The sequence below is a fragment of the Pecten maximus genome, chromosome 7, assembly GCF_902652985.1.
Source record: "Pecten maximus chromosome 7, xPecMax1.1, whole genome shotgun sequence".
Taxonomy (NCBI): Eukaryota; Metazoa; Mollusca; class Bivalvia; order Pectinida; family Pectinidae; genus Pecten; species Pecten maximus.
In genome coordinates, this window is record NC_047021.1 from 42695133 (window position 1) to 42713305 (window position 18173).

At 38.9% G+C, this 18173-nt stretch overlaps 1 protein-coding gene across 3 annotated transcripts in view; it reads right to left on the reverse strand.

Annotated features, from left to right (window-relative positions):
- Nucleotides 1–1506: 1506 nt before the first annotated feature.
- LOC117330904 (E3 ubiquitin-protein ligase HUWE1-like) overlaps nt 1507–18173 on the reverse strand; it is a 43208-nt gene continuing 26541 nt past the window's right edge. For all 3 annotated transcript variants that reach the window (XM_033889457.1, XM_033889456.1, XM_033889455.1), the window contains 18 exons: nt 17278–17407; nt 16780–17066; nt 16279–16481; nt 15590–15887; nt 14017–15234; nt 13277–13353; nt 12734–12891; nt 12132–12245; nt 11740–11933; nt 10935–11237; nt 10408–10593; nt 8446–8643; nt 7697–7972; nt 6755–7025; nt 6282–6387; nt 5138–5437; nt 4539–4729; nt 1507–3813 (listed from right to left, as the gene is read on the reverse strand). In XM_033889457.1, coding sequence (XP_033745348.1) covers nt 3711–3813; nt 4539–4729; nt 5138–5437; nt 6282–6387; nt 6755–7025; nt 7697–7972; nt 8446–8643; nt 10408–10593; nt 10935–11237; nt 11740–11933; nt 12132–12245; nt 12734–12891; nt 13277–13353; nt 14017–15234; nt 15590–15887; nt 16279–16481; nt 16780–17066; nt 17278–17407 — 4613 coding nt within the window. In that variant the 3' untranslated portion in view covers nt 1507–3710. The remainder of the gene's footprint in view (nt 3814–4538; nt 4730–5137; nt 5438–6281; nt 6388–6754; nt 7026–7696; nt 7973–8445; nt 8644–10407; nt 10594–10934; nt 11238–11739; nt 11934–12131; nt 12246–12733; nt 12892–13276; nt 13354–14016; nt 15235–15589; nt 15888–16278; nt 16482–16779; nt 17067–17277; nt 17408–18173) is intronic.

The following is an 18173-nucleotide window of genomic DNA, read 5'->3' on the forward strand; positions in this document are numbered from 1 at the left end:
ACTAAAGTATGTTTAGTGAACAAACAGCTGTTGATGACAACCCGGGCTGGTGATATAAACAACTCAATTTACTCGGGACTTACAGAACATGGTGTATTGCACGTACATGTTAATTGAACTTGAGGTATAAAATTTCCACTTAATTTCTTGTACAATAAAACTCTAGATGTCTAAAACGTAAAAATGTTTATTCAATTTAAATGCTGTTGATGTTTTACTTAGTGAAGCTAAACCTTATTTACACAAAGATTCCATTGTTGATTGTTCAAATAGAAGATGAATGTTTACAGGAAATCAGTGTTGCTGAACGTTTGACAGCATGCCTGAAGTCCATGGCAGTACATCAAACATGTAGCCATAAGAGACTGTACAGGCCAGAAGTTACTCTAAGGGTAAAAATTAATTTGACTGAAGATGATGTTCAAATACATGCTGATCTCACACTTTTACATTTTAATGAACAGAGCTTCAAGAAATTTCAAAATAAATTATTGAAATAAATATGTAGTCTTGTTGTAATACTCTGGATTCTGATTAGACAGGATGTCGGAATACTCAGGTCAGATAAGACGGGATGTTTGGAGTGCTCTGTGGTAGGCTAAACAATTACACAAGTGTTGAGATTATTTCAGATGTTCCTGGCAACCAAAATAGAGGTTTTCTTATCCAGCATGTTGTCCAGAGTAACACTGGTTCCATAGTAGTACAAGAGTTGTCAGAAACTACTCGAGTGGGTTGAATGTTTAAAAGGTCAAAGTCAGCAGGTCCACAAATGTAGTACCAATAGAAAGGTCTTGTCACAAGGAACACACGACAAATACATAGCTGTATCTTTATAAATATTTTAACTTAGCTGTCTACGGATGCCACCAAAAAATTGTACCGAATTCTATTTTCATGTCCCACCAAAAAGTGGTCAAAAGGCCAAGACGTTGCCCTTTGTCAGGTTGTTTGAAAGTTTTGTTGCTGTCAAGAATGATTGGATGATATTGGGCATGTTCTTTTGGCAGAGATGAAAATGGAAAATCCTGGAAAAGGCTGAAATTTACTTTTAGTATCGAGATTTATGTATGAAATGAGCTATTTCCCCGAGTAAAAAAAATCAATTTAAATTCTCGAACTCTGCAGTAAAAATGATACTATACCCTGGTATTTTGGACTTTTAAGGTTGAAAGTATTACACATTTTTTCCAATGTTTTGGATCAAAAATTATATTGGGTTTAATACCTGTGGTTCATCGTTATCACTCAAAATGATTCATCTTCATTTTTTTTCAAATCTGAAATTCAGGTTCAACTTAAACAGAAAACGATATGGCTGACAGGCAGACATTTTATATTTTGTCAGTTTTAGTTTTATCACTATTTTCCAACCTACTAAGAGTACAAGATTCTGTTTCTGTTACAAAACTTTTAACCTAAAGGCCCTTGGTCATGGTGTTGGACCAGTAAGGTTTTTTTGGGATGAATTGGATTTTATAATGCAGTATAAAACCAAACAACAGAAAACTTTATGCATTTTATTCCTCGATAGAATATTTGACAATATTTTGAAAATGATTTCATTAATTTTCAACTCATAATGGATAATGATGATGAGGATGATAATAATGATTCTGATGAAAAGAATATCAAGGAGCAAGCAAACAGCTGTGATATCATATTACATATCATTTATTCATCAATGTGTACAAACCATGGACAAAGTAGAATCAGCTCTTGCGACACTATAACTCCTATAGACATACAAGGTACCAATATATCAATTTGTTCAATGCTATACATATAATAATAAGCCTAACGACACACCTGTTATACATGGACAGACTTATATTTGGTGTCTGGAGGCACCAGAACTCCCCCAGACTTGACAAAAGTTGGCCGACTTGTTTGGACAGGGATAAATAAATACATTGAAATGAAGGACACCTTTTAAGTGTCGCCAGAAACACAACATCCAGGGGTCATGGAAATACAGTACAGACTAACCATTCAAAATAATAACAGACGAGTCTGGTCAAAATTCTAATATTCATATCACTTGCCTTCAGTGCAGGTGTTTTGCTCTCTGTACAACAATTCCAATTCTGTATACAGCATTATTTTTTCTACAAGTATTAACACAGTCTGGGGGGGTACTTCAGGGATATTTTTCGTAGACCTACGGACAAGCACTTTCATATATTTCATAGTTTCTGACTGCAGCAACATTTCCACACTGTTTTCATACTGGAGGCCATAGATTACCAACAAATCAACACACAGAATTGAATAGCACTTCTAAATGTAAAGGACTTTTTACATTAGCACTTAAATAAGTTGCACACATTTTTTACTGACCGATAAGTTACAGATGAAAAGTAAAAATTCATTTTGAGAACATTCCAATTCCACCAGACAATGAAGCTATTATTGGGCCTCTCCATTCTCTCCGATCTTTATACCTGTTTTGTTTTGGATCTAATTCTGTTAACACACTCCGGCGCTCAAGAAACATTTAATATGGCCATATCTGTGTCGCACAGAAATTTACGTAATGACACTAAAGAACAAACACCATCATTAACCAAAAGAACTTCAAACTAGCACTGATGATCTGTTGAAAAACTCGATTTTAAATAAGATACGATTTTAGGAGCATTACAAACAAGAAATTGAGAATATTACTGTCTTGAAGTCAATGTAGCAGTAAAGCTGCTTAAAAAAATGACTATGCCAGGAGAAACTGATTTCAACACACCATATTAATATCCCTGAATGCAGGGTGGGGTAACGGATATATAACTAACCACCTTGGAGAATACTAACCATGACTGGAATCGTTTGAGGAACAGAGAAAACTTGCCAAGATTTATCTGCAGCGGTTGGTGAACCAAAATTAACTGATTTATAAAGCACTTCTCATCTCCAAAGGCCAGTCTTCACAAATCACACATATTGCACAAGAAGTCTTATTTAAACCATCACCGAGCTCAGGAGAGCTAACGGTTTTGTGAAATGCTTTCAGCCAGACCCAGTTCATGTGGAGAATGACTCGAATCTCGAAAAAAAAATACGAAAGCAGCAAAAATGGCACCATGTATAAATCTAAGAACTGTTATAACTATATGAACGTTACAAAGGGTGTCTTTAGCACACTTTCAACATCAAAACTAATATTCTGTACACCAACGATGAGGGCCGATGTGTCCATGGTAAGATTTGTAGAATCCTGTATATCTAATGTATTGTCATCAAAGAATAACTATAAATTGGGTCACACGCAGATCAGTGTAATATTTGTGCCCCGTTAATTACAAAAAAGAACAAAATAAATAGGTGAGAGACACAACTGCTAGCACTAAATGGGGTCTTATGAAATCTACACTCGGCACGATGAAATACTAACGGCAACAATTTATACAACGGGTAAATATATAAATGAGAAGAAAACTTGACTTTTCTATCACATCGGCGTTTCAATATCTGTCTACACACTCTCGCCCACGCACACAACCACACCGTCTCATGCAGTTACCATCAAACATTGGTGGAAATGATTCCAATTTCTTATCACCAAATTCAACATAATTTAACTGAAACAAGTTTACAAATAATCAACCATCAATCATTGTCTTTGAAAGAGAACCAGTCTAACACCTTGGACACTGCATGCTAATAGAACACACTAACACAGCCCTATGCCTTTCCATGTTAAACAGTCCGCTATCTCAGGCCAAACCAAAGCCCTCGGAACACTCGTTTATTGCCAACAACAACATGCGCCGAAGTTTGTCGTAGGTTTCATACGCTGGGAGATCAAGTTGATTGAAACTGAAAAATTAGATTAATTGAAATTTAAATTCCCTTTGTAAAAATACATATTTTCACATTTCTTCATGATGATATAATACAGTGTAGTTATACTTTTTCTCTGTATTTTTCATGTAAAATTGTTTTCATCACTGCTTTTTCAAGGTTATATTTATCAGAAAGATCATGTACATTTTAAATTCTATTGTATCTGAATACACACATTAACTTGGGACAATTTGGCAAACTAGTCCTCCACCAGGTTGGAAATTATATCCCAAGAATGCACAGATGATGAATTTGTAATAAATAAGGTGAACCAATATCCCATGTAGGAGACAGAGCCCAGACCAACTTTTATTTTGTAGGTCAAAGGTTAAAATGTAGGTCAGACTGACCTACTTCTTTACTTCTGATACATGACACACTGCCTGACACAGGTGACCCACACCCCAAGTAAGAGGTTTAGTGTCTAGTAGTGTAGTTGACAGAGCCTTGAGAAACTTTTTCGTAATGTAGGTCAAAGATCAAAATGTAAGTGGCCAAATTTTGACAAAAGCTCAACTAGGTGAACCCATGCCCTGTGTATGAAGTTCTAGTGTCAAGCAATGGACAAGATAATTTTCAGAAGGACAGACAGACACAATGCCAAACTATATCTTGCCCCCACTCCCTAGGTTAATGGTGGGGGACTAAATAAGCAATTCCACTAAACAGAGTGAAATCGCTTGTCAATTTTGTCTTACCAAGTATGAGCAACAGGCAGACGTTCTGTAGACCTGTCGTCCCGATGAATCTGGAATTTTTGGTATCCATTCATGCCTTCGAGGAAGGCGAATCCTTGAAGAGGTACCTTTGATGTCCCAGTAACAAACTGTAGGAACTGTGCCCTGTCTGACTGCTCAAATGATCTTAACGCTCGCCAGAACCACTGCACCTGAAGATAAAATTTTTTAATACATGAACAAAAATGCTTTGAACTAGAAATCACCAATTTCTGACAAAATATCTTAAGTCGCCTGTTTCTGACAAAAAAACTGCTTTGAACTAGAAGTCATCTATTTCAGACAAAATACTTTGTAATGTATTTAGGTCATGAATGCTTCCGGCTTAATGATGAAAGTTATGCTTGTAATTAATTATTCAATTTATAGTGAGTGACCTGACGACCTTGATATGTAAATGTGTTTGAGGTCTCGTAGAACTGATGACATGTAAATTTCAGTTAAAAGTGCAGTTACCTCCATAATGACCTTCAATTATAAACTAGATCAAGATGTCCTGGAGTTACGCTCAGATACACTTAGGTTCATTTTAGAAGGCTGGTAATCAATATTTGACTTACCTGTAGTGACGTACTCTGATACTTGTGATATTCCGTGTTGGATTTGAGGTCATCAATGTCGATGTTTGGCAGACCAGAGATTAGCAGTTCCAGTTCCTGTTCGTTGAATATTGAGATAAGCCGCTTCGGTATGATGTCGTAAAAACCTTCCATGAAAGCGTTGAGCTGTTTCCGTATGGCACCCGTCATTTTCATTTGACACACTAGTTTTACATATTCCTTCTTGTTGCCTTCGGTTACCATCAGTTTGTTGCCGTCCGTCTTCAGGTCACGTGACTCTGTGACACCAAACTCCTGGATCTGTTGAGGAAAATAATGTGAAAAGAAGACTTGTTAATACTTGAAGAGTATAAGTGAGAGTGCTATGTTATTACAAAGCAGGAACTAGTGCAGGTCTGACGTAATCCAGAGCTGGTTTTAGATGATACTAGAACTGTCGCCAGGATGGCTGACTAATACCCCCGCAATCTACACCAGTCAATGGTGAATTGGAACTGTTAATTAGAGGCTAACTAAGATAACCCAGTAATATAGTGATCAGTTGCCATAGCAACCATAATTTTGAGAAAATGAAAGTAGCATGCACATCTACACATGGTCCTCTATATTTTTGTGAAGTTTCATTGAAATCGGCCCTTCGGTTTAGGAGGAGTTGTCCGGACAAAATGCATCTTCAGACAGACGGACGGACGGACAGACAACCTGATTCCAGTATACCCCCCTAACTTCGTTGCGGGGGTATAAAAATATTGAATAAGAATCTGGGGCAAATTGACCAATACAATACTTTTTGATAGGATTAAAATTTTCATGGTTTCGAAAATAGATACATTTTTCTTGAAATTTACAAAACTGTCTGGGTACAAATTTCCATTTCATTATAAGGTATCTATTTTTCACAATTAGATTTCATCCATGAACCCAGAAAAACTTTTATTTATGTAACAATACACATCCATAATTTATTGTTATACTAACGCTCCTCGTGACTACCTGTGAAGACCTGGATTTGTTCATTGGTCAACAGGTTTGGCATCACATACAATGATTTGTCAGGACTTGGGAGGCAAAGCTTTATATTATGACTGTTGCATAGCAAAGGTCAATGTTTCGTTTCCATCGAGCCCTCTAGAGCTCATCTTACCTCTGTTGAGAAGGCCAGATCGTAGCCTAAATCTTTGACATCGTTTTCCAATAAAAACACTAGTCCCTGGTAGAATGCATAGTCTTCACTTTCCATATCAGTATACCTGTAAACATATCATATCAGTAAGACCAGTTGTTCAAGGCCAACAATGAAAAGTTCTTCTACAAGAAAACTACAAATCACATCTTCATATCAAGTTTATCATACTGGCAGCTTCTTATATGGCATTTCTTTTTCTAATATTTCAACCGAATTTTTTTAACTCAAAAAATTATTTTGTTAATATTTCATAATAAACATGTCAGAAGGAATCAGATAGCTTATTTTTAGCTATAATTGCTAAAATAAGTAAATATTTTCTGTAAAAGCTTGTTACTATTTTAAATATACTGTTTTCCTTACGTAACTGAAATGATATTATATAATATCTTTTAGCCGATAAAATAAATTTCCTGTAAAACATCACATACTTGACAGCTTGTCCTATGATGTGCTTGTAGAAGGAGCGTGTGAAGTAGCACTCCAGTAATTTGTTGTCGTAGATGGCCTTAGCGATAATTCGTCCCACAAACTTGTAGTAGCTCAGATGGTTACTGTTACAATGGGACGAGGGGTTTATTGTGTACGTGACACGGTCTCCAGGTGAGGTGCTGAACAGAGCGTACATCGGGTTGAAGATCTCTCGGGCAATAATGATGTACCACTCCCGTAATAGTCCTCCAGCATCTTGTCCTTCTTCGCCTGAAGACATCAATCATCACCGATCAAACCAATAATCTTTGATTACTGCAGACACTATATATATATTTACGCGCAACATACTTCTGGTGAATATTAAGACATGGAATCTTTGCCTGCCTTGCATTCAACTTCAAAATCCAAGGGTCACATTCTCAATTAAAGTCAAACCTCATTATCTTGAACTCTGGTAACTCTAAAGCTTGAATCATGTAAAGTTTCAGTTTCAATTGTATATATATTCCATTTATACTCGGTAATCTCAAATGCTAGGAATATTTCAAAAGTTTTTCCATGACCCAACTGACTTAAGGTTTGACTGTAATTATTTCTATTTGTGAGGTCCTATGTGAATATCACCCTGGGTATCTTGAGGTTGACAGAGAAATCTCCACCAAAAAGTAATGATCCTGACCTGTCTAACCCAATACCTGCCTTCAAGCTGAGGTCACATCCCAGAATCCTCCTAGGAGATATTTTTTGTTTTTACCTGTCACACTAAGGGCAAAATGCTTATCTTCTGGAGAGAAGTAGAGATTGCAACCGTTGGACCGAAAGGAAAGTTACATAAGGGATGAAAGAGAACTCTTATATTGAGGGACGAGATATCTTAACACTGATAAAATGGTACCCCTGTATTGTGAATATTGGAAGCTCTAATGTCAATTTTTTACCTTCAAACACAATGTAGAATCTGTGTTTCCATTCATCCACAGTACGTCTGAACAGCTCCCTGAACGAGTCTTCAAACACATGTTCTCGTCGGACGTGAACAGCCAGATCTTCACGACGCAGACCCTCATCCAAACGCTCCAGTTCTTGACGGAAGTAGCGACGTTTAACATCGAAGTCAAGGATGCGTGTATGGTCGACAAGGACGGAGAATGGGCCGTCCACCAGAGGCGTGGTTGACTGGCGTAGAATCTGATTGAGTACTGTCCTATGGGTCTCTGTAAAGAGAAATCAAGTATTACTAAACCATTCAGGATGATATAATTGCTTGTTGATACTAGTAACTGATTTAGATCGCATCAATAGCATTAATTTTACAGTCTTGAACATATTGACTCAGTAATAAGCCACCCAGGAGTTGAAACTTTGACTCAAAGTAGAGAGAGAAGTGGATGCTTACTGTAAACCTAGAAATTTACGCGAGTCCTTTTGATTGCGAAAATTTCCCTGATGTGTATAATTTTGATATCAATTTGCGTAATCTCGAACTACCAGCGAAGGTGGATCGATCGCAAAAATTACCAAGTGTATATATTACAAATCGAAATTGTGAAAATAACCCCCGTGAAAATAACCTTGTTTACAGTACTAAAAGGCAATAATGAAGTAGAAGTTGCTAGCATTGTTACCAAAAAGACATGGGCAGACTTATCCCAATTGATTAATCAATGAAACAGTTGTATCAGCTAACCTGCAAACTTGAGAAACTTCTGAGTGTCTGGTGGCAGATTGCAAATCGAGGACATGGAGGCAACAGAGTTCTCCCTGTTGAGATGTGGAGTATCAGACTGGGAGGCCGGGGAGGCTGGAGCCACATCAAGATTCAGGTGGGCCAGCTGATCCTCGCGCTTTTGTGATGGCTGGTCTGTCGACTTGCCATCCTTCTCACCTGGTGGACAGAGTAACAAATATTAAGATTAAATACCGTAAATATTCGCGTATAGTGCACACTTTTTTTCAAAAATTGACAAGTGAAAAAGACCCCCTGCGCACTATACGCAAGTACAAGCCTTTTCCCAGTCAGAATGAATGTGATTTAACTGAGATTTGTGATCGTTTCCTTTCACAGCAGGATTGATTTAATACTTATATATATATATATATATAACATATATAAAGCATTTAGAAAGTAATAGTTAACAAATAATTAAAGAAATGAATAGTTATTTTGATGTTTAATTCCTTGAAATTGTGTATTTATCAGCAATTACGTGGATTTATCTAAGTCGATCGTGAGCCACACGTTCCGTACACATACGATCTCACTTGAGCATGTTCCCGTATTCAGGTCCAAAACGATGTATAACATCTCAATTATCATCAAACAAAACTTGAAATGATATAGCAGTACTTAGTTATTTCATACTTCTAAATTAATCATCTCATAAATCCAGAGTGCTGCCAGAAACTGATGATGTTCAACTTGTTTATTTACGGAAGCTGTAACAGCACGCATGCACAAATAGGCAAGGGTAACACTAATGCCTTGATCTCGTGCGGCAGTCACTGACCAACTGGCCATATAAAATACGATCCGACTGTGAAAACGACCGGGGGTACTCTTATTTATCGTCTGCACTGTAGATTTATCCATTACACATGTTATTTCATTGACAAAAAAGGTGTGACTAGCACGACGACAGCAGACTTGTTTCCGTACTGTATACAAAATGGCGGCCTGTGTTACATTATGTAGCAATCAGCTTACCAGTCAATCTTTTTATAATTGAGGTTAATTAGCTTTGTATATTCGTGGACAGATACCACAAGAGATCATACCTGCGTGAAAATCACAAGGTAATTGAGGGTAGGATTACTAGTAATTATTTTGTTTGTACAACAGCGTAGATGGGACCGATACAATTTGCAAGCTGACTAGGCCTGTCGCGGTGTAATGTAAACAACCTGTCAATCCAATGTGTCAAATCTGACCGGTGATTCCAATTAAATGTGGTAAATAAGCTTTCATAAGTTACAAATTCCTATCATCTTATGCTTTAGAATTCATCTACCGCTCAGTTGAATATTGAAAAAAAAAATTGTTCATTTTTTTTTTTTTTGAAAATGAACCTCAAAAACGTACCTGCGCACTATACGCGAGTGCGCACTATACCCGAATATTTACGGTAAGTTAATATTAGCTGTCAACTGCATGTACAGCTTGAGTTGACAGTCATACTGAAGAGCTACACCTTTTCTACTTCTCCAAGTCAGTGTCAATATACTATAACTGATAAATAAACATTATCATCATCATTATACACTTGAGCTTTAGTGATAACATCAATTGTATACACTTTTAAATTACCCATAGCAGGGATTATTTTGGGTTACCAAATGGATGGGTCATTTTCAAGAAAAAGAACTATCTAGAATATAATTTATGGGCCATTTATAGAAATTTAAAGGATTTTTCTGAATCATGTGGGTCATTCAGGAAAATTGCGGGCCAATGGCCCCCTCCAAAATGATCGCTGCCCATAGTATTGTTACCAAGAACAAGATAAACATTGAAATGTTTTATTACCTGTTAAATGTTAGTTTTGCATGATTTCTTTGATTAAAGGATCGAAAGGGCATCAAAGTTGCTCCCATTCAAATTGATTTTCATGTAATTCACTCTGACGAGGAAACAAAATAGAAAACTCTATACCTGCGTGTACAATGAAGAAGGCCTCGACGGCGGGTTGTAGTATGAGGACGGCGTGATGGTCGGGTGTCTTGGCAAGCTCGGAGAGACAGTCTCCCAGGACCATCCATAGATCATCTAGTAGGACCTGTTCGCTAAGGCGTGGCAGAGCAGTGACCTCGTCCTTTTCTTTCTTCTCTCCTGAGGTACCTACAACATTGATAGAGCTGTTAGTCCTGCACAGTATTAGAGACTGGTATATCTCTAGTCCACAAGTGGGAAGGATTATCGTAACCTGTGTTATTGTGAATGGTCTGATGTTGATAACTTTTAGAACCATTCAAACTAAATGTAGGAATCAGGGGTGGGAAAACATGAATAATTTTAATGCCGAACAAGGATGTTGATTTTGGTCCCGCAGAAATTACCTGTCAACAGGTCAAGGAAGAAACTAGTCACAATTAAGGAGATAATTAGAAATTTGAGAAATCAAGGAGTCTATGAACGCACTCCACTAGTTCAGACAAACCTTCCAAGTAGTCACTACTAACCTGGCTGATCAACGTCCATGGGTGTTTCTGCGCCCGCTTCCCGTGCAGATTCTGTAGGTGTGGGTTGATCACTGCCACCTGGAGCTGCTCCCTCGGCCCCATTAGCTCCAGCTTGCTCCCCAGTAGCTGTAGAAGTTGGAGTGGCTTCTGATGGGTCAGCCTGTGCCGCAGATGTGGAACGCTGTTGTAACTCGCGGATCTGGTGATTCTGCTGAGCACGTCTTCCCACCATCTCTATAATAGCCTCTGCCTCAGCTTCTAAAACTGCCATTGCCTCTGCTATGTTACCCAAATCTCGTGAAGCTATGAAACATACAGTATTAATTTGTAGAATTGGAAATTATTTTTAAGACATGAATGCCATCTACAAACAAGAATCAAGAGTATTTGGCATTTCCTTTAAATATCAATGGTGACCTTGGCCCCCTGGTGCAATACATTATCAGAATGTGTATAATTAAAGACTGACATGGAAAACATTTTAATTAAATTGAAGACAAGTAGAACACAATACAAGCTTTATAATCAGCAGATATGGCATAATCACTGATGTAATAAGTTGTGTCGATTAATTTTGACAAGAATTTATATACATACCACAATAGATTTGCAGATTAAAATCCTTAATTAATTTCTAATATAGTAGTGTGGGTTATATTTGGTTGGATTTTATTTTGTGGATTTACTAAAACCACAAAACAGAAGAAACCAAATCCCCAAAGAGATTTTATATTTTTTATATCACGTGTTCTTGGAATCTTGGGTTGATACAGACAGAGATTTGGAATTATAAGAAAGAACATACTGGTTTGCCTGCGTCCACGTTTGACCATTGTCCTGGCAGCATCTCGGAGCTGAATGATGACCTTTAGAATTCGGAGTAGGAACTGCTGACTGGATGTTTTGTTGGTCAGTAGGCTCATGGATGGCAGCTGTAACTCGCGGCCTCCTTTTACCTTCTTAGGGGCCGCAACTACTATAGAGGTACCCTGTGAAAACCTGATGGTAAACAAAATGTTAAACCAGCTGTATAAATATATCCTATTTGATACATTTCACTATCAAACATGAGGGAAATAAATTATCATTTAATACAAATGATTCATATTCTATCCCTTTTATATTGATTTTAAATGTCAAAATTACAGATTAAAAGTTTTCTATGGTTATCTCTGTAAAGACAGTTAGTGATTTTACCTGTCCTGTAGAATGCCCTTCCCCGTGGGGACCGAGGCACCATCAGCCTCCTTCATTTCCTCATCCTCGTCCTTTGGCTTCCCGCTGTGTTTCTTGAGTTCTTGTAGCAAACTCCTGCAGAATTATAAGGCCATACATGAATAGCTGCTAGCCTCGCCATAAATTTTACTACAGCTGTTTCTAAGGCAAGTGTTATAAGGTACATCAGGCTTAGTTAATTATCACCGAGTAATGTTCTGCCTAATACAGGAGACCAGGTGTCGAGAGCTCACCATACATACACTCTTAATACTACCAAGAAGCATAGTAAAGTTAGACTTTTATGTAATCAGATGTAGATTTATTTTCGTTATGATCCTAAGGAATGAATCTGTTAAACACGACTAGTGGTCACTAGAATCTGTATCAGATGTAGACCTTCTTTCGATAGGATAATATGGTGTGAACCTGTTAACCTTGACCAGTGGTCACCACAATGAATCTTATATCAGTGCAAAACAATCCCTTTACTCCATAGATATTTGTTTTATGTATTCTCCACCCTCTACAATCTGTTTTGGCCTCAGATTAATGACCTCTGACCTCCCATTACACGTACATACCTGATATGATTGCAGACAGTGAGACCAAGTTCCTGCGCACCCTCCAAAAGTAATCGTAGGACAGCATTTCGTGTGGCATTGTTGGCCCAGGACATTCGCAATAGTAAATTGGTCGCGTCCTCCAGTCCTTCCTCAGAACAGGACTTTGATGTCAGCACCTGTCAGTACAAAATCCTTGGCTTAAGTCAACAGTTTCCATGTGAAGGAAAACACTTTATGGAATTCATTTGCATCTTAGAACCTTCATAGACATTTGGTTTTATCCATCCTGATATTTTCAACTGTCACTGTAGTAGCTACAATACCAAGAATGTTTGCCACAAGAGACCAACATCCAACGATGCTTATCACTACATTAATGTGGCACTGATTAACGACCGAAGATGTCACAACAGTACACCACCGGAGATACACAGTGCTATAAATAGTGAAACGAATATCTCTTAGTTAGGTCAAGGGAGACAATTTGTATCGACAGTAGTTTTATCTAGAAGAGAGACATCAAAGAATCATAACTACATCTACAGACCACTTTTTACATACCCTAACAGCAAGCTTTAGCTGATCTTCCAATATTACGGTTGCTTCTTCCTTCTCCTCTTCCTCCACTTTTTTCGAATCTATAAATAAATGACCTTCCTCAATAACTCAATTACAAAGTAAAATATGTATACTAGCAATAAGTTATGACATGGGACAAAGACCTTGTTGTCTGTCCCAAATATGTGGCAGTTTCTGTCATGCAATTCCATGAAATGAAATACCTCAATAAATGGATACTTCTGATTCTAGCATACAGTCTACAGTCCTCAGCTGTTAAGTTAGGATTTTGGATTTTAAATTTTTTGGATTTCCAAAGAAAGAGTCTACAGTCCCGAGCTGTTAATGTTAAGAAAGGATTTAAAATTTTTGTGATTTCCATAGAAACAGCCTACAGTCCTCAGCTGTTAAGTTAGAATTTTAAAGATTTTGTGATTTCCATAAAAACAATCTGCATTCCTAAGCACTGTTGGGCCTTTATGCACTGTGTTACAGTATAGTTATGATCTAAATCACTGGGCTAATATTCACAGTCGTCTAAGTTGGAACTACTAAGAATAAATTTAGGTAAACATATCTATACATTCGTATGCATATAAAATGCTGGCAAGCTCCATGTGCTATACACTTGCAGTGATCTATAATTGAAGGAATAAACACTTGCTGAATATCTGTTTATATTGTTTAATGGCCATGAACAAAGGGATATTAACATTTAAACCTACTGTAACACATTTACTCACCTTCAGACTTTGCAGATACTTTGACCTCCAGGGGTGTTGTACTGGGTACAGCGCTGGGTGCGACCACCTCAGTGACAACTGGTGTTGACACAGACGACGTGGCCGTCGACATAGCCGTTGATGTGGCAGTTGTTGGTGTGATGACGGAAGGCGTGACCATGCTGGATAACAGACTAGGAAGGGTGCTGGTTGGTGCCTGTGAGGTGGCACGGTTACCCCGTGTCATGTCAGGCAGACTCATGGACACAAGGCCCAGTAGTCTTAGTAACCGGTCGGTGAGAAGCTGGCTACGTTTCACCACTGGATGAGATAACATTAGCATCAGCTGGCCCAGCGGCGAGGATTCAAAGCTGTAAAAATTTGCCTCACCTTCAGTATTGCTAGTATTGTGAGTCCGTTGAACACCTTTACCTTTACGATTCATATTCACATTGTCTAATTTAATGAGATGGTCCCAAAAGTCTGTTTCTGACTTTGGAGATTCGGCACCTGACGTTGATTGTTTGGGACTGCCTTGGGCTGTATCCGCGCCACTTTCTTGCCGTTCCTCAGTCTCTGTCTCCTCACACTTGCCCACCTCCTTGGCTTTGGAAGTGGGTAGGAACTGACTAGGGAACACTTTGGCTAGAGCGATTAACGTATCAAGTACATGTCTACACACAACGGGGGCAGCCTGGGGATGCACCGTCACAGTTCCAGTACATGAACCACCAGGCACATGTTTTTTGCCCACCTTCTGAATCTGGAAGACGTTTGCACGACACCCAAGGGCAGCCTCTAGACTGATGGACAACCAGGACCCCTGACTTTTTGTGTCACATTTCCAAGAGACATCGGGGGAAGAGGAGCTTGCAGCTTTCTTTTTCCCCTTGTCTCCAGCAGTACTTTTGCCTTCCTCCAACACACAATCACCTGTCTTCTGGAGAATGGAGAGGAGGGCACGAATCACCCATATCCTAGTGGGACTATGGTAACACAGGTTACGCAGGACACGGTGTAGCCTGCTAGTGTTTATCTTTGGTTCATCCACGAACAATAGAACCACCAGACAAGTGAGCCCCTCGTGATCCAGGAGGTGTCGTCCCCGGAATTTGATTGCATTTGCTCCACTATTGGATGAATGGTTGTCCATACGATTTGAACCCCAGGCCCACTGGTTGCTTCCACGGGGCACAGCACGCAGAGAGTATCTCCCTGCACCCAACCTACCAGCAAACCCTGCACAAAGAAATGAGTTAATGAGTTAATAACTGTACAGTATCAAAACTCTGGATACATACACCCTGGTCTTCTTGCATTTGAACATGGGTCAGTTGAATCATCTTCATGATGTTGTACTTGTGATGGTTGCAAAGACCATTATTTTATAGTAAGGTAGAGTGGTTCAGCAGGGTGTATATCTTACAAAGATATATTCCCTAAAAATTTAACTCCCTAAAAGGGTCTTACTGTGACTATGTATATGTTTGACATAAAGATAACATACAAAGGCCTGTGGTGGGACATGTACCAGATTTGAATACTGTAAATCATCAAAACTGAAAATCAAGCAAACATTCTTAAATCATTTTACCAGTGTGTCTAAGGATGGCGGAGAGAGAGCCAGCCCCTGCCTGGGCAAACAGTCGGTCTTGCATGAGTCGCCGATGTCGATCCTCTAGTTCCCGCCTAAGTGACTGGGCCTCAGCAGCCAGGTCGGGTGGCAGGACAGCCACCATGGTGTCGTCCATATCAGCAAGGACTTGTTGGCGTAGAGAGGAGGGAAGTGTTGCTAGGAAACTAGCCGGGTCTACGGGAGTATCTGTTCCAGGCTGGGCAGGAGCATTCTGGGCCTGAAGACGGGCTTGTTCTGTTCTCTGTTGGGCCAGCACCTACAAGTAACAAATATTACAAAAGTCATAGAAAATATCATCAACACTCTTTCCACTATACCCTATCCATGTAAAACTGTCCGCTTTAATATTGTCGAAAAATATTACTTTACTCGAGATGAATGTCCAGCTTTAAAAGGGTATTCAGGTAACACAGTGGTAACATACTTGCCCTTCACCTAGGCGACTGAGGTTCGATACCTCATTTCATAAATGAAAAGTTTTGGGGGTTAATTATTTCCTCTGGGTCCTCTGATTTCCTCCCACAGTAAGACCCCTCATGTGCTTCCATCAGGGCCAAAATGAATTGTTCATATAAGTTGATATAACTTGTTTTAAAATAGTTTTAAAGTAAAAAGTTCACATTTAACACTACCAGTACAGGGCTTACCTCTTCCTGTATGTTTGGAGGCAGTGCAGCCAGAAACTCGGGGTTGACCTCCATGGTCCCAGAGCTGTGAGCACTCTGGGCCTGCTCTCGGGCACTCTGCTGGATCCGCTGGAGACGAAGCTGTTCTGCGATCACTTCCTGGCGAATGTTGTCAGGAAGGGCGGCCAAAAACGATGGATCAACCCCATCAGGAACAGAGGGATCTGCAAGATAGATGACTCATGTTAATTAAGGAGTTTATCACTTGTATGAGATGGGGCCTTTTTGTCTCTTATTCTGGGCATGAAATTTGGGAATTGGAATTAGCTGCAGATTTTGTTAATCTTGCCTTGATTTGAAATAATTTCAATTGGGATTGGGGCCCATTTTGGGGCACAAGATAATGCCAAAGAGCCTTGATCTTTTTCGTATATTGAGAAAATACAGATTTAATTTTTTTTTTTTTACCTAGGTGAGGTTGTATCTGTGGCCATAGAAATAAGGATAAGTTATTACACATACCTGAGGCACTGCGCGATGAGGACGGTCCTTCCACAGACCCTGCCGAGCCTAAAGTGGGTATGGTGTTGGTGGTAGTTGTGGGAATAGTCCATGTAGAAGGTAGTGTGCCTCTCATTATGTCTGTAGCGGTCATACCACCCTCTGTGGCTAGAGGAGGGAGGGGGATAGAACCTGGGTCTAGGGAGCGGAGGATACTGCTTGACAGGAGTGGTGCGTTAGGATCAAGTTGTCCGGAGGTGGAAGTGGAAACATTTGCTATGCCAGTGGCTCCCTCCAGCACAGACGACCTGAATAGCGACACACAGGTATTACACATTTAACTTAATAGTATATTAATTTTGTACGAAATAAATATGAAGATCTTGTTGTTTTTAATGTACATTGCCTTGCACATAATGTGCATAACCTATGAATTTACAGTTGCCCTTCAGATAAATCAATAATTATCACATTAATTCTGTATTTGTCAGTAGTAGACCTGTCTAAAGGAAAACTTACATTGAAGCGCCGCCCATGAGGAAACTGCGGAGACCGGAGTCGATGGACTGGGCAGTCTCATGACTGATGACAGGAGACGAGGTGGTTGGTAATATCTCTGGGCCTGATCCTGCCAATTCTTCTGAACTCGCTGTAAACAAAGGAAATAAAAAGGTCATAGGTCAAACAGTCATTAACAGAGATCCTAGGCCATACTGGTAGGTCAGAGGTCACAGACTCCTCACAAATTGACCAAAAGGTTGAGTATTACTATCACATTCATTTAAGTGCAGACAGGAACTAATATGCCATCATTTGCAGGCAATGCACTTTCAGAGAAAAAAATTAGAGTGATTAAATTTGTTCAGTCATAAACAATTCAGACTCAGTAGATCATCATCAAGTGCACTGCATAAGATTAAACAAGTACTAATTGTAACAACTCCCACAGTTGTAAATAACAGCACAAAGAATCTGACATATTCACTAACATACCAAAGTTGAACAAAATAGTAAGTATAAACAAAATAGTATTTAAATTTCTACTGATCAGAGCCATACACAGTGTCCATTTTGTTCAATCTAGCAAGGGAAGCTGTATTGGTGCTCCTGGTGTCAAAACATACCAACCACATTTGAATGAAATCAGAAAATACCTAAATCATCCAGTCAGAAGCCATTTAACTTTGTTTGGGGAAGATATATCGACTTTAATTTTTTCTACATCAAGCCAAATATTTTACCGAGAGTATTCTACCAAAAAAATTAGAGACATCGATATATTTTCTTTATAATCAGTATTTTGGACCGAAGCACTTTCAGAGAAAAAAATTAGAGTGATTAAGTTTGATCAGTCACAGACGATTCAGACTCTGTAAATCATCATCAAGTGCTCTTCATAGTCCTTATACACCTAG